At 39.5% G+C, this 14,696-nt stretch overlaps 2 protein-coding genes across 6 annotated transcripts; both read left to right on the forward strand.

Annotated features, from left to right (window-relative positions):
• The first annotated feature begins 1,430 nt into the window (after positions 1 to 1,430).
• Positions 1,431 to 6,140, forward strand: LOC131317974 (protein NLP7-like). 3 transcript variants are annotated; one of them, XM_058347722.1, is made up of 5 exons: positions 1,431 to 1,745; positions 1,854 to 2,365; positions 3,184 to 3,426; positions 5,041 to 5,416; positions 5,565 to 6,140. In XM_058347722.1, exons 1-5 carry the CDS (start codon positions 1,520 to 1,522, stop codon positions 6,017 to 6,019), a joined length of 1,812 nt encoding a protein of 603 aa, XP_058203705.1. In that variant the 5' UTR covers positions 1,431 to 1,519; the 3' UTR covers positions 6,020 to 6,140. The 3 variants fall into 3 exon arrangements, with proteins under 3 accessions (XP_058203705.1, XP_058203708.1, XP_058203706.1); XM_058347725.1 differs by having other exon boundaries at positions 5,074 to 5,416; XM_058347723.1 differs by having other exon boundaries at positions 1,431 to 1,724.
• Positions 6,141 to 8,528: 2,388 nt separating this feature from the next.
• Positions 8,529 to 9,763, forward strand: LOC131317983 (probable serine/threonine-protein kinase WNK4). 3 transcript variants are annotated; one of them, XM_058347734.1, is made up of 3 exons: positions 8,529 to 9,045; positions 9,122 to 9,319; positions 9,614 to 9,763. In XM_058347734.1, exons 1-3 carry the CDS (start codon positions 8,961 to 8,963, stop codon positions 9,634 to 9,636), a joined length of 306 nt encoding a protein of 101 aa, XP_058203717.1. In that variant the 5' UTR covers positions 8,529 to 8,960; the 3' UTR covers positions 9,637 to 9,763. The 3 variants fall into 3 exon arrangements, with proteins under 3 accessions (XP_058203717.1, XP_058203719.1, XP_058203716.1); XM_058347736.1 differs by having other exon boundaries at positions 9,617 to 9,763; XM_058347733.1 differs by having other exon boundaries at positions 8,532 to 9,045; positions 9,122 to 9,763.
• The last annotated feature ends 4,933 nt before the right edge of the window (positions 9,764 to 14,696 follow it).

Raw genomic sequence — 14,696 nt, forward strand, 5'->3', positions numbered from 1 at the left:
ACAAATGTGCTTTGTGTATTGTGGGATTTTTTTTTTGTTAGGGATGCAAAAATAACTAATGTGGAGTTAGAGGTTGTTAAGTTTGATTATGGACTAAATAGATAATCAAATGGTGACGTGAGACATTTTGATTAGTACCATTGCGGATGCTCTTAGAACACTTACTCATCAAATTGAAACTCCCTAATAAAATTATTAAAATCAAAATAAGGAAAACAAGAGAATGCTATTTATTAAATTATTTCAATTTTCATTCTGCATCAGCTTCCGCCGGGGCCGGCTCCGCTACTGGTCACTAGCAACCTTCTAAATCTGGGTGACAAGCCCGATAAGTCCACGGCCGAGCTAGCCAAAACTTATGGCAGCTGTCCACAACTTTTCTCCAGCGGCAACAAGAGAGAGAAGAACCCAACCCCAACAATACTCGAGCATCGGAAGAGGTTGATTTGGGATTTCTTGACAAGAGCTCTCGAAGGATCAAAACTGTTGCCAGTGAGGTCGTGGGCGACGATCATGGTGGACCATTCCGTTGCTGCTCCCATCACTCAAAGCTCTATAGGTTTAGAGAGAGAGAGAGAGAGAGAGAGAGAGAGAGAGAGAGAGAGAGGGGCTGTGCTCCAGATTTGTTTTTGATTTAGGGTTTCTCTCTATATGACAGCTTATATAGGAGGACATTTTTGTCTTGGTTTAATTTATTTTTTAAATGAAGTGGACTTAGAGCATCGTCAGCCTTGACCCATTTTAAGACCTAAACTCAAAATTTAGGTAAAATTATCAAAAACTCATATCCAATCATGACCCAAACCTTTGCCCATTTTTTGATTTTACCCATTTTATTCCCCAAATTTGAGACAAACCAGAATCATACCCCCGCCTCTCTCTCTCTCTCTCTCTCTCTCTCTCTCTCTCTCTCTCTCTCTCTCTCTCATTGTAAATACATATTCACACCCACACCTCATTGTATTTTCATGCCTCGAAACCTAGTCCTGCCCGAGCTCTTTCGATTCGCTCCGCGATGCTTTCAAGCTCAACGGTGCTTACATCTCCCTCTGCTACGACTCATCGAAAAGCGGCCCTAATGACTTCCACCTCATCTTTTCCAACCTGCACGTGAGACGCTTGGAGTTTCGTCGGAGATGCGTTGGAGCTGCTGATTTGTGGGTTCTCTCGTCTTATTTATATGAATGCCACTGGATTTTTAAAAAATGATAAATTTGGGTCAAAATAGAATTTTGTTATTGGAGATGCTTCTATCCAAAAATAGTTTTTTTTCTTCAAAATTTGACCCTTGAGGAAGGATAAGGGTAAGGATTGGAGACGCTCTCAAGGCCTTACTAAACTACATTAGTGGATTAGAGGGATTATAAATATTAGAAGTGGAATAACTGTGTTACAAATTCTCTATAATGAACTATGTACCAATTTTTTATAATATTGAAAGAGGAAAGTTAATAGGGTGTGTGATGAGGGGGCAACTGAGTTCATTTTTTGATCGATATCTCTGCAAATTTTGAAGAAGATGCCCATAGACGGAAGTGTCCATGATGCCCATACAATCCTCCTTGGAGTTGAGGAGGTGGACCATTTCCCTCCCGATTTCAAGGAATACATACGAAAGGAACAACTCAATTGGTCGCGATTTGAAGCAGATCTTCCAGATTTGTATGGGCGTCCGACTTTTGGATGGGTTTTCTGGAGCCAACGAGACCACCAGACCCAACTCGGCAAGTCCTCTCTCTCTCTCGGCAAGTCCCCCCCCTCTCTCTCTCTCTCTCTCTCTCTCTTGCTTTCTTATTTCTTCTTCCTTTTTTTTTTTTTTTTTTTGTGGGCTCAACCTCAATTTTCATTTACAGATAATTTTGCGGACTTAATCAGAAATGCTCTCCAAAAATTGATATCCAAGGATGAACTTGGTTGGCACCTAGTTCAATTTTGGGCACCCACAAAAACGTCCGAGGGGCGGACTTTACTTACAACTCAATTCCAACCTTTTGCTCTTGGTACAACATCATATGCCTCGGATGCGAGAAATAGGCTTTGTGAGTACAGGATGGGGATATGTAGGGAGTATAATAACTCCTTCTACGCAGATGCAGAGTGTGCAGAAGAACTACTTGGGCTTCCTGGCCGTGTCTTCCTTCATCAATTCCCCGAATCCACTCCGGATGTCATGTATTACTCTCTTAAAGAGTATCCACAACGCGACCTTGCTTTACGTTGCAAGATTGGATCATCTTGGGCTGGGCCAGTGTTCGACCATTCCAGCCACGCCTGTGTTGGTGTTCTTGAGATTGTGTCTCCGTGCTTCATGTTTCCTGTTTTGCGTCACAAATCTTTCCTCGGCCAAATGTATGACATTTTTCAGGTTTGTCAATAATCCTGGCATCTTCGAATTTCTTGTTAACATTCATTTTTCTTTCCCCCCCGTCCCCTTTTTTTTTTTTAACTACTTTATTGGTTGTTGGGCACGAGATGATGATGCATTATCTTTCAGCTTTATGACGAAGGATTTTTGTATTTTATTTTTATTGTTTTAGAATAAAATTTTGACTAGAAATATTTTCGTTTAGATTAGAATTATTAATTTTTCGTATTCAATTTAATTTTGATTTCTACTTTTATTAGAATTCTTGGTCTACAAGAATTAGTATTTTATTTTAATTAATTAGAAAATATCTTTTCTTTAATGCTACTTGTTTGGCATGATTTAAATTTTATTTTATAGTAGGATTTTTAGGGTTAGAGTTTTATAAAAAGGGCTGTAATCTATTCAATTATTTAACTTTTAAAATTTTTCATCAATATTATTTAGACTTTGTCTCGCTCTTGGATTCGAGTTCTATCTCGTTTTGATTAGTACGCAACTAATCTCTTTGTTGATTCCGCTGCATCACTTTAGCTTGAAAGATTATTTAAGTTGATTTTTCTCAACTATGCTTCTTTTCTATTCCCTCGTCCCCTTAATGTTGGTCTCATCTGGAATTCAACTTTTAAAGAAAAAATGCATGTCCTTCTAAAATATGTCTTGTTGAAAGGTTAAATAGGATATCCCGCATTTCCCTATTGATATTTACACTTAAAACTACTCCTAATAATTTATGAAAGTTAGGTATGAAAGGCTTTTTTTTTTTGGTCTTTTCCCTATTGATTCCCCTCGATTTTGAAATACTGTTACCCCATCAGGACGACGACGACGAGCCGCCCCTTCCGGAGTTGGCCACCACTATCGTCGACGACGTGGAGCAGAAGCAGAGGGAAGAGCTCCGAAAAATGAGGGACAGAGAGCTTGAGGAGGCCATCGCAAAGTTCCGGCGCACGTTGAAAGCGGTTGGTCCCAATTTGCCTGACGGTGGGGTGAAGATGAGGGCCGGCATCAAGCGCTATCAGGACGAGATAGACCGCCGGAGATTACGTCGGCTGGAAAAGGTTCACTTCTTCCGAGTTGCATGGGTCTATCCCGGACTCATTTTGATAATTTAAACAGGAGAAATTTTTATAAATGGTCCCTCTAGTTTGCATGAATTTTCATTTTCGTCCCTCTAGTATCAATTGTGTTACTTTTAGTCCTATAATTTGCATTCTGTCTCAATTTCGTCCCTCTCACTTACGGCGTTAATGAAACAAACGGAATTGGAGGACAAAATTGTCATTTCTCCTCACAGAGGGACTAAATTGAGATTTCATGTAAACTAGAGGGACTATTTCTATAATTTTATTTTTTACTTTGTTTTTGTAAATAAATTTAAAATACATCATATATAATATATTTCTCATCTCATTTTATATTGAATAATAAAAAATATATTAAAATTTTGTAAAGTTTTTATTATATACATCACAAAAAATATGAGAAAATTCGAAAAACAACCCTTATGTTAATTGTCTTGGTCTTGTATTTTTTTTTCAATTGAATTTTCACTATCGTTATTTTTTTTGTCACATGATTAAAAAGAAAAAGTTGTTCAGTAGTATTTAGAAATCTTGTAATTGTGTTTAATTAAGTAATGAAACACTATTAAATATTAAGAGATCAAATACATTAAAATATGAGTATAAGTGTATTTATTTTAGGACTTACTCATAAGATCACTCATATAACAAATAAACACAGATTTTTAATATTTTTTTGGGTGAAAAAATAAGAAGATTATAAGAACATGATACAAAGACATTAGCTAAGGGGTTGATTTGTGCATTTTCTAATATTTTTGTAATGTGTAATGAAATATAAATTTTTCAATATAGTTTGATTACCCAATAAAAAATAATTCAGTTGTCAAATACATTACTTATGGTCTTTTTTATTTTATTTGCAAAAAACGAAAGTAAAATGTAAAATTTTAAAAATAATCCCTCTGGTTTGCATAAAATTTCAATTTGGTCCCTCTGTGAGAGAAAATGACAATTTTGCCCTTCAATTCCGTTTGTTTCATGGACGGCGTCAGGGAGAAGGACGAAATTGAGATGGAATGAAAACTATAGGGTTAAAATTGATACAATTAATAGTAGAGGGACGAAAATGAGAACTCGTGCAAACTAGAGGGACCATTTTTAAAAATTTCCCTTTAAACAGTTCATTGTGTAGAGCTTATGAAGAAGTATTAGCTGCCCAATTTTCTTGAATATTGATCACAAACTGATCAAAGCATATTTAATCTTCAAATAAATGGGCTTCAATCTGGTGTATGCGTATTTGTTTGGATATAAATGTGTTCTAAATCACGTCGCACATAATTTTTCTCCTGGCTAATCTTCTCAACGATCAAATTGAGCTCTGGATGGACCTAGAAATGCCAAAATTGGATATGTTCTTTTTTTCAAAAACTGGAAAGGAGCTATCTGAACCAGGGTACCCACTACTGAGAAAAGTATTGTTCATTATTTGACACGAATATGTTTGAAATAGATATTGATATCAAACCTCTTTTAATAGGCTTTGCCTACTTAAATTTATAGTTTGTATAAAAGTTTGACCGTTAATTTTTATACTTCGTTCATCCTTTTACTTTTAATTGCTGAAAACTTCATTCGGTTCAAAAGATCCAAGCTAAGGGTGGAGGAGTGATGTTGCAGCTACCTCAACTGGATCAGGCATCAGCGAGTGCCATACATAGTGGAACGAATGTCGTTAGTAGAGATCAAAACTACATTTTGCCTAGTCTTGAAGCCTTGCAGAATGGAGAAGTGACGATGCAACTAGATTCATGTGATCAGCTGTCAATGGATCCTTCAAAAAATGCACAGAATGTTGTCATTGCAGAACGAAACATCATTGTGGTTACTAGTTCAGAAGGAGGCCCAAGAGAGATGCAAGAAAGGCAACATAAGAACACAGGAGTTCAAATTGAAGTTTCTTTAGATGATATCCTTAAATATTCCAAAAAGAGCCGTATCGATGCTGCAAAGAAACTCCAAGGTAAAAGTACACTCCCAAAATTTGAAATACTGAGTTTGCTTGTTGTCCTCGTTGTATTTTTTAACTAAACGGTCTCTTTTCATTTGGAAATTGTTGGGCTTTTGGAAGTATAGAAGGTTGTTCTGTTATCTAATTGTTTGTTTTGCAGTTAGCGTATCGACATTGAAGCGTGTATGTAGGGGTTATGGTATCGATCGGTGGCCACCTCGCAACATAGAAAAGTTCCGTTCCTTTCAGCCCTCACCTATTGAGAACGAGGGACAAACCCGACAACGTCTAAATTCTGATTTGCCTTTGAATCAAGCCTCGAACAGTGTTGCTCACACAAATCCAGCATTCCAAGATGCGGATATAGTGACAATTAAGGCGAAATATGAAAATAATACGATAAAGTTCCGGTTGTCTTTACCATCTAGATTAGTAGCGCTTCAGCAAGAAGTGGCTAATAGACTGAACCTGGAAGCTGGAACTTACTACGTCAGGTATAAAGATGACGAAAATGACTTGATTTTAATAGCTTGCGACCAGGACTTGCAAGATTGTATACACACTTTTAAATCATTGGGCAACACTTCGGTAGTGGTGCAGCTTGAGCTCAAATAGTCTAGTATCCATCGACCTTCTTGTAGTTTTTGACTTCATTTGTTTGGATTCCTGTGGATTTCAAGTGCTTTTTTTAATGGTAATTCTGCTGCCCCAGTGAAAAGATCAGCCCTTGGTGCTCTGTTTTGTTTGTTCAAGTCTGTAGTAGGATATGCGAGGAATTTTGACTTCCTTACAACGCTTTCATTCCTGTGTTGTTGGGCTGCATCTTCTCTTGGATTATTTTTTTTGGAAAAAGGTTTGCATCCTATCTCACTTGATCAGAGATTCAGAATTCATAAAGAAAATGGTGTTGATGTGATTGCTGCACCCAAAATCAGTTCTTATCCCCTTTTGTTTTGTTTTGTTTCGTCCCCCATTTTGTTATTCAAATAACCAGTATGCAGTGAGGATTTTCTAATTTTTCTGGCTGCCACACACCCATTCTTGCTTGTGTTGTAAATCGCCTCGTCTTAACTTAATTAAAATAGGTGAACATAAATCTGTCACGAGGGGTTTGGTCTTATTTGAAAGAAGAGAAACAATGGTGCAAAGAGAATCAAGAAAAACGCAATAAGGACTTTGACTTCTTTTAGCTGGGTACGTTTTTCATTGTTGGTTGTAATCTAAGAAGCACAGACTTGTTTCCGGGTCTTTTGTTTCCATATCGCAGATGTGTCGAACATGGTCGACACGTTCCTGGCAAGTGAAAAATATGTGTCCGAGTATTTAATTTCATGCTAAATAGACAAATGTGTTGTACTAATGTTACAGCCATTAGTTAAAATCAGAAAGTCTTTATGCAACATAGTTGGACAATACATAACAGGATAAAACCACAATATGGGGCCATGTGATAAGTAATATGGGTCAATTTATGTACCTATAATTTCACGATTGGTCCCAAGAATTCCACATTTTGACTCTATTCAGAATCAAAAATATCAAACCTGCTCTTGAATTCTCAAGACAAAGCCTAATCATAGAACTGACCATCCAATTGATAGAAGCAGTCATGCAACTCTATTAAAAGGCTAACCACAGGTCTACAATTCTATTCCACTAGAAAGGACAAGATCAATACTCATCGAAGATTTGCAATAGCAATATCAACTAGACAAGTAATTGATCAGATGACAGTATAACACAATTATTAACATTGAAAATTCGTCATTCAAGGCAGGGATTCATGAACTTCCAAGAATTTGTACGCAATCCGCTGCGGAAAGAGTCAAAGCATAAAAGAGAAACATATGCACAAGTTTATTCACAATGTCAACAATCTCCAATACGATATCCAATTATCCACACAGGATGACAGGAACATAGCGGGAAGGGAAGCAAGGAACAATGGCTACACAATTTTGAATGAATGAGGCGCTTTCTGAACAACATACACTTTGAGGGACACTGATAGACTTTGATACCAACGACGGGAGAGATTAAGAGGGACATTATGGTGGACTACCAGTTTTCCTTTGCAATTTTGGCTTATCTACTTTTATGGTCCTTACAAAATAGGCTCGGTTTCAATTTTGTCCTCACAAAATTTTTTGTTTCAATTTTACCCTTCGAGTTTCTAATAGATTTCAATGTTATCCTTTCCGTCAAACTTGGACGGAAAAATGCCTAAGGGGCTAATGGAAAATGCTAACATGGCTAACATGTGCTTAGTTGGCGATGGCAAGAATCCCAAATACAGATAGTGCCGATTAAGTCTTAAACCACACAAATCATAACCAAAGAGGCAAAGGCCCACACAAATCACACCCCAAAGACCCAAGCCCACCTATGAACACTCTGATTTTAATTTTCAGAACTGCACCCACAAACAATCTGTTGTTTGGCAATAAATCCTAGTTGATGCCCTGTGCCAAACATAATTGATTTCAGATTGGGTTGTGAAAGTTGGAATCCAATTGGCTCCTCTATCGACAATCTCCAACCATTTCCTCTATCGACAATCTCCACCCATTTCCTTCCTCTTCTTGATCAATTGCTAGTAGTAACCGAATGACCCACTTATCAAAACACAAAAAATCCCTCCAGTAAAAAAGAACAGAAAAATCCCTAATTTTTAACCCAATTGATTATGATTTACAATAGTTTTTGCTATGCTTAAAGTTAGTGCATAGCAAAGGGATTTAGTGCATTAAAAGGCATGAATACAATTGATTTAGAAATTAACGTTCTTTATCAACTGGGTTTTGTAGCTGAGAAAAAAAACAACTGGGTTTTGTAGCCGAGCAAAAAAAAAAAAAGTGGTTTTGTTTGAACACTTGAAAAGTTGAAAAACAATGGTATGCCCAATTTTGCAGAGGTTAGGGATGAGATACAGTAAACAATTTCAACACAATGAACGAAATGGAAATTATGGAATCTTTCAACTGAAAAAAATGTTTGGTTATGATTTGTGTGGGTTAAGTCTGTTGTGGGTCTTTGATTATGCTTTGTGTGGGTTAAGTCTTAAGTGGCACTATATGGGATTCTTTCCATTGCCAACTAAGCACATGTTAGCCATGTCAGCATTTTCCGTCCAAGTTTGACGGAAAGGGTAATATTGAAATCCGTTAGAAACTTGAAAGGTAAAATTGAAACCAAAAGTTTTGTAATGATGAAATTGAAACCGAGTCTATTTTGTAGGGACCAAAAAAATAGATAAGCCTGCAATTTTTGATTTCTCAAGTTTAAACTTCCCTTCCTTGTACTTCTGTGTCTCCTCATAAGCTCGTTCGTACTTCCAACCCATCACCTCACGACAGTTCCCACAATGGACATCAGCAACCGTGTATAGACCAGTCATGAATCAAATCAATAAATGTGCCTAAGTCAATAAATGTGCCAAAGCCCGATTCATTCGCCATGGAAATAGACTCTGGGCACAATAAGCTTTTGTCCAGTACTTGTACAAAAAGTGCTGGTGAAGCTACTCATGTTTCAGCTTTAGAACTAAGGAGGATCAATGGCACAAAATGAGTTCAAATTGGAAGGGGTGATAAATGGTGATGACTCAATTTCATTCACTCTGCGCATCGCTCAGTCATGTTGTAAGTAAAATTCTTCTGGGCTTAAGTCCTTTGATATTCTCTTAAGAATGGTCTAAAAGCTTTTTTGTGTTTCTAGGTCATGCTCGGAATATTGATTTTGTGTTTTACCTTGCCCGTGATACTGCACAGTCAATAGTGGGTGAGATGGTTGACCAACTTGATTTGTCAAATGAAGATTTGACTTTCATAGCTGAGTTGATAGACAGCTTGATTGTAAAACTCGTACCGAACTGGAAGCCCTCGTTTGGAAACTCTAGGAGTAAAGAAAGTCCATGTGAGGATTGTACACATGTAAATAATCAAAGCTCTATGAGATGTTCTTGGGCTTCAAGATCTGAAAGAGTTTCTGGTGAAGCCATTTCCAAGGAGCATGATTCCACCTGATATGTGAATAAGGAGGTCTTCTGAAGTGAATGGAACATGAGTTCAAATGGGTTTGAAGGATGCAAGGGTAGTTTCTGTAGATCTGTCGTCATGAATGAAATCCTGAAGACTTCGGAGACTTCTTTTCCATGTAGTTCTCTATCAAATGATGTCAGCTCGTTGAGTTTTTCTACTCAATCTGTAGCAGATGGCGATCAAAAGGGATGAGTTGAAGCTGGAGCTTGACATCATTGACATGCAATATCGCAAGTCTTTCTATGAACTCCTCAGGATACAGGAGGAAGGAATGGAAAATGTCAAAAAGAAGTGGATCTTGAGGAGGAAAATTTCTGTTTGTTGATGTAAATACGTTTCTTGATCGTACTTTCTTGCTCGAAAGAGGGAGAGAGGATTCATCTGCGGAAGCTGATGCCTATTGTTGGTTTCAATAACTAATCATTTTTTTCCTATTCTATAGAATGATTTTTCCAATTTCATTGTTTCAAATACTGAGTGGTTATGCTTTTTCTTGGTACTGGTAAAATGCCTTGTCGAGTGAATGTTGTGTAACCGTTTTTCTTAATTATCTCAAGATGAAGTTTGGCTGCGACAGGATGATTTAGTTGTAGACTGGTTATGGCAAAACGATGCGTCCGTGTACATATGTACATACACACTGCATTTTCTGAGATTGTTGTAAAGCTATTTGATTTGCTTTGAACATAGTAGGTTACGTAGAGAACCATAATGCGCCAAATCTATCATTTGCCTTTCGTTATGTTTGGTGGTGATATTTCCCAATGAGAAGATATTTCAATGTCTATGATGCCTGCTTCGATGAGTGACAGTGAGAACTTTGAATTTAGCACTTGCTGGTGTAAATGATAAGGATAAGAACCCTCCTTGATAACAAACCCTTTCACGTAGTTGTAGATATAGATAAGGATAGTTTTTCAAATGTATTTTTACCACTTGTAATCTGCATCTCCCGTAGCCTATTTAATTGACTGTATAGATGAATACAGAGGAAGAAAATATTTTTGTTTAATCCAAGTCTTATAGCCTTCTTATGGTATCAGAGCCGCAACACTCCAACAAGTAAACCGATCTTTTTTTCCCTTCCTTGCTTTCCCTTCGTGGCTGATCTCCAAAGCTCTAAGCAACCTTCCGCCGTCGTTTCGATTCCTCAATCCACAGATTCTAATCAGGCTTTGATCTTTATCAATGCCGCTGCTCAACTTCCTCTCAAACTCACACCCATAAATTATCTTTCTTGGCGTGCACAGTTTCATTCCCTTCTCATTGGGTATGATCTCAAGGGCTATGTTGACGGGTCTCATATGTGTCCACCGAAGACAGTGGCTGAAGCAGCTAACCCCGCCTATATTTTTTGGATGCGGCAAGATCAACTTCTGCTACATGCAATTCTCGCATCTGTTTCTGAACAGGTGACTCCTCTCCTTGCATCTGCAGCAACCTCCCATGAAGCCTGGACCAAACTTACCAAACCTTATGCCAATCGATCGCGTTCACGTGTGATGAGTCTCAAGGAGCGTCTCGGAAAACCTTGTGACTCCAAGCCTATGGCAGAGTATTTACAAACTATCAAAGCCACCTCCGATGAGCTCGCTCTCATTGATGCGGCTGTACATGAGGATGACCTCCTCCTTTACATTCTCAATAGCATCGGTAGTGAGTACAAGGAGATTGTTGGTGTTCTTTGTGTTCGCGAATCCGACATTTCCTTTGAAGAGCTTCATGACAAACTTATTGATTATGAGGCCTTCCTCCAAAAAGACACTTCCCAGACCACCCCTCAGGTGATCACCGCCAACTCCACCCATCGCTCCAACAATTACCAGTCTAGTCGTGGCTTCGCCAACAATCGTACTGGTTCTCAAACTCATCAGCAAACCTTTCCACCTCGCAACAATCAAGGACCTCATCCCAGCCCAGCATCGTCATCCAAGCCAGACTCAAAGCCACGGCTACAAAGGTGGCTACAAAGGATTCTGTCAACTTTGTGATCAACAGGGTCACACCGCTAAACGGTGTCCGCGTGCTCGGCCACCACACACTCAGGATCCTATAGCAAATTGCACTGGCACTACCCGTTCCTCACCCCAAAATTGGCTCATTGACTCCGCGGCCTCCCACCATGTGACCACTGATCTCAGCAATCTTTCCATGCATTCAGAATATGATGGTCCTGATAATATTGTCATCGGTGATGGTTCAGGTTTGAGTATTAGTCACACGGGTTCTATGAAACTTCCTACCCCTTCTCACACTTTCTCTTTATCCAATGTTTTATGTGTCCCTTCCATGGAAAAAAATTTAATTTCAGTTTCTCAATTCTGCAAAACAAATCAAACTTCTATTGAATTTTTTCCCTCTCATTTTTCTGTGAAGGATCTGCGCACCAAAGAGACTCTCATTCGAGGCCTGAATAAAGACGATGTGTATGAGTGGCCAAAGTTCGTGCATCTTCCCTCAATAAAGCCATTAGCTATGGTTGGTGTTAAAGCTGCTTTGCATGACTGGCACAAACGTCTCGGACATCCTTCTATTAGAACCCTTCAGCATCTTGTCAAGCATTTCTCTCTGCCTCTATCGTCTTGTTCAACTAATTTCACTTCTTGTAATTCATGTGAATGTAATAAGAGTCATCTGCTCCCATTTCATGTTTCACCTCTTAAGAGTCGTGGTCCTCTTGATCTCATTTATACTGATGTTTGGGGCCCTGCTCCTGTTCAATCCATTGATGGTTTTAATTATTATGTCATCTTTGTGGACCATTTCACGAAGTACATTTGGTTTTATCCACTAAAGAGAAAATCAGAGGTATTTAGTACATTTCCCCAGTTCAAGGCCTTGGTGGAAAATTATTTTAACACAAAAATTGTCTCTACTTATTCTGATGGTGGAGGCGAGTTTCAAAAACTTCACAAATTTTTTGCCTCTTTTGGCATTTCCTACCTCACCACTCCCCCATATACTCCTCAACATAATGGCTCGGCAGAGCGACGTCATCGACATATTGTTGAGACTGGATTGACTCTAATGCATCAAGCATCTCTTCCCTTGTCGTTTTGGTCTCATGCCTTTCAAACTGCCGTTTACCTAATTAATCGACTTCCCACACCCATCCTTCCAAACACCATGTCTCCTTTTCAAGCCCTTTTTGGTGACTTCCCGAATTATTCCAAAACACGTATTTTTGGTTGTTTGTGCTATCCTTGGTTACGACCGTACGCACAACACAAACTTGAACCTCGCTCTCGTCCATGCATTTTTCTTGGTTACTCTCTCACTCAGAGTGCCTATAAGTGCTTCGATCCATCGTCTCAACGCATTTTTATCTCTCGCCATGTTACATTTGATGAGTCCATTTTTCCACTAGCAACATGTTCGTCTGCGCATCCCCGAGTCACTTCCACCACAATCCAGTCTTGGTCACCCACTGTTATCACCACCTCTCCGTCCGTTTTTCATGTGCCCGTCTTGCATGGCTCGTCCCAACGCACGCCACAGCTCAATGAAGATGCACCCGCTTTGCCCATCTGCACATCACCCGTGCCTCAAAGTCCTTGTCGCAGTTCCCTTACTCACAACACAAACATTCCCCTTCCTGCACCTACTGTCCCCAACCCCCCACAAAATGCGCCTCATAACCCTCCCGACCCAATCTTATCCTCCTCTCCTGCTACCAATAATTCCCATGCCATAATTTCAAATTTGAACCAAAAAGACCCACCTAGAGTCCAACAACTGAATACCTCTCCCGAGCATTCATTTTTGCATCAGCATTATCCTATGAGTCCAACCACATCTCAATCTTCTCCTAATCCAACACCCAATTCCCACTCCCCACTTACCCGGTCAATATTCACCCCTCCTATTCCCACGGCTGCAAACTCCCCCCCAGGCCTCACCCAAATACTTGACTTGAATCCGTCTGTTCACCCTCCTCTCGCACTGACCCGCAACCATCCCATGACCACCCGTTCACAAAATAATGTCTTCAAACCCAAACAAATAAATTCCACCACTAAACACACCCTACCCAAATTTCTTAGAACCCACGTGTGCCTCTCAAGCTATGTGTCACCCATACTGGCGTCAAGCAATGTCAGAGGAATTCAATGCCTTGATTCGCAATGGGACTTGGGAGCTTGTCACTCCATTGCCCTCCCAGAATCTTGTGGGATGCAAGTGGGTATTTTGAATCAAACGGAAATCTGACGGTAGTATTGATCGATACAAAGCTCGCTTGGTTGCCAAAGGATTCCATCAGCGACCCGGCATTGATTATAGTGATACATTCAGTCCGGTTGTGAAACCTACGACAATTCGGGTTGTTCTCTGTCTAGCTATTACTCAAGGTTGGCCGCTTCGCCAACTTGATGTCAACAATGCCTTCCTCCATGGCTCTCTTTCTGAAGATGTCTACATGTCTCAACCTCCGGGGTTTATTGATGTCAATTTTCCTTCTCATGTATGTAAACTCCGGAAATCTCTTTACGGTCTCAAACAAGCTCCGCGGGCCTGGTATACTGAGCTAAGTTCTTTCTTGCTATCTCATGGTTTTACCAATTCCAAGTCAGACACATCTTTATTTATTTGTAGACATGATGGAATTCTTGCATATTTCCTCATTTATGTGGATGATCTTATTGTTACTGGAAGTGCTACAAGCTTTATCTCAAGGTTTATTTGTGCACTCTCTCGCCGTTTCTCTGTCAAGGACTTAGGCGATCTTCATTTTTTCCTTGGTGTTGAGGTTATTTCCACTCGTATGGGGTTGTTTCTATCACAACACAAATATATTCGGGATCTTCTTGAACGAACACATATGGCTGGTGCAAAAGAAGTCAGCACCCCGCTGCCAACTAGCGGGTCTCTTACTTTGGACGATGGTTCCTCCTTAACAAATGCTACTGACTATCGCAGTGTTATTGGAGCTCTTCAATATCTTGCACTTACCCACCCGGATATTGCATATGCGGTTAACAAATTGTCGCAATTTATGCACAAACCATCCGAACAGCATTGGACCACGGCTAAAAGACTCCTTCGTTATCTAAAAGGCACAATCTTCCATGGTCTTTTTCTAAAGCGTCAAGCTACTCCATTTTTACATGCCTACTCCGATGCTGATTGGGCCGGAAATCATGACGATCACACTTCCACAACAGCTTATATTGTTTATCTTGGTGGCAATGCCATCTCTTGGAGCTCTCACAAACAACATTTTGTAGCTCAATCATCTACTGAGGCTGAATATC

The sequence above is a fragment of the Rhododendron vialii genome, chromosome 2a, assembly GCF_030253575.1.
Source record: "Rhododendron vialii isolate Sample 1 chromosome 2a, ASM3025357v1".
Classification (NCBI taxonomy): domain Eukaryota; kingdom Viridiplantae; phylum Streptophyta; class Magnoliopsida; order Ericales; family Ericaceae; genus Rhododendron; species Rhododendron vialii.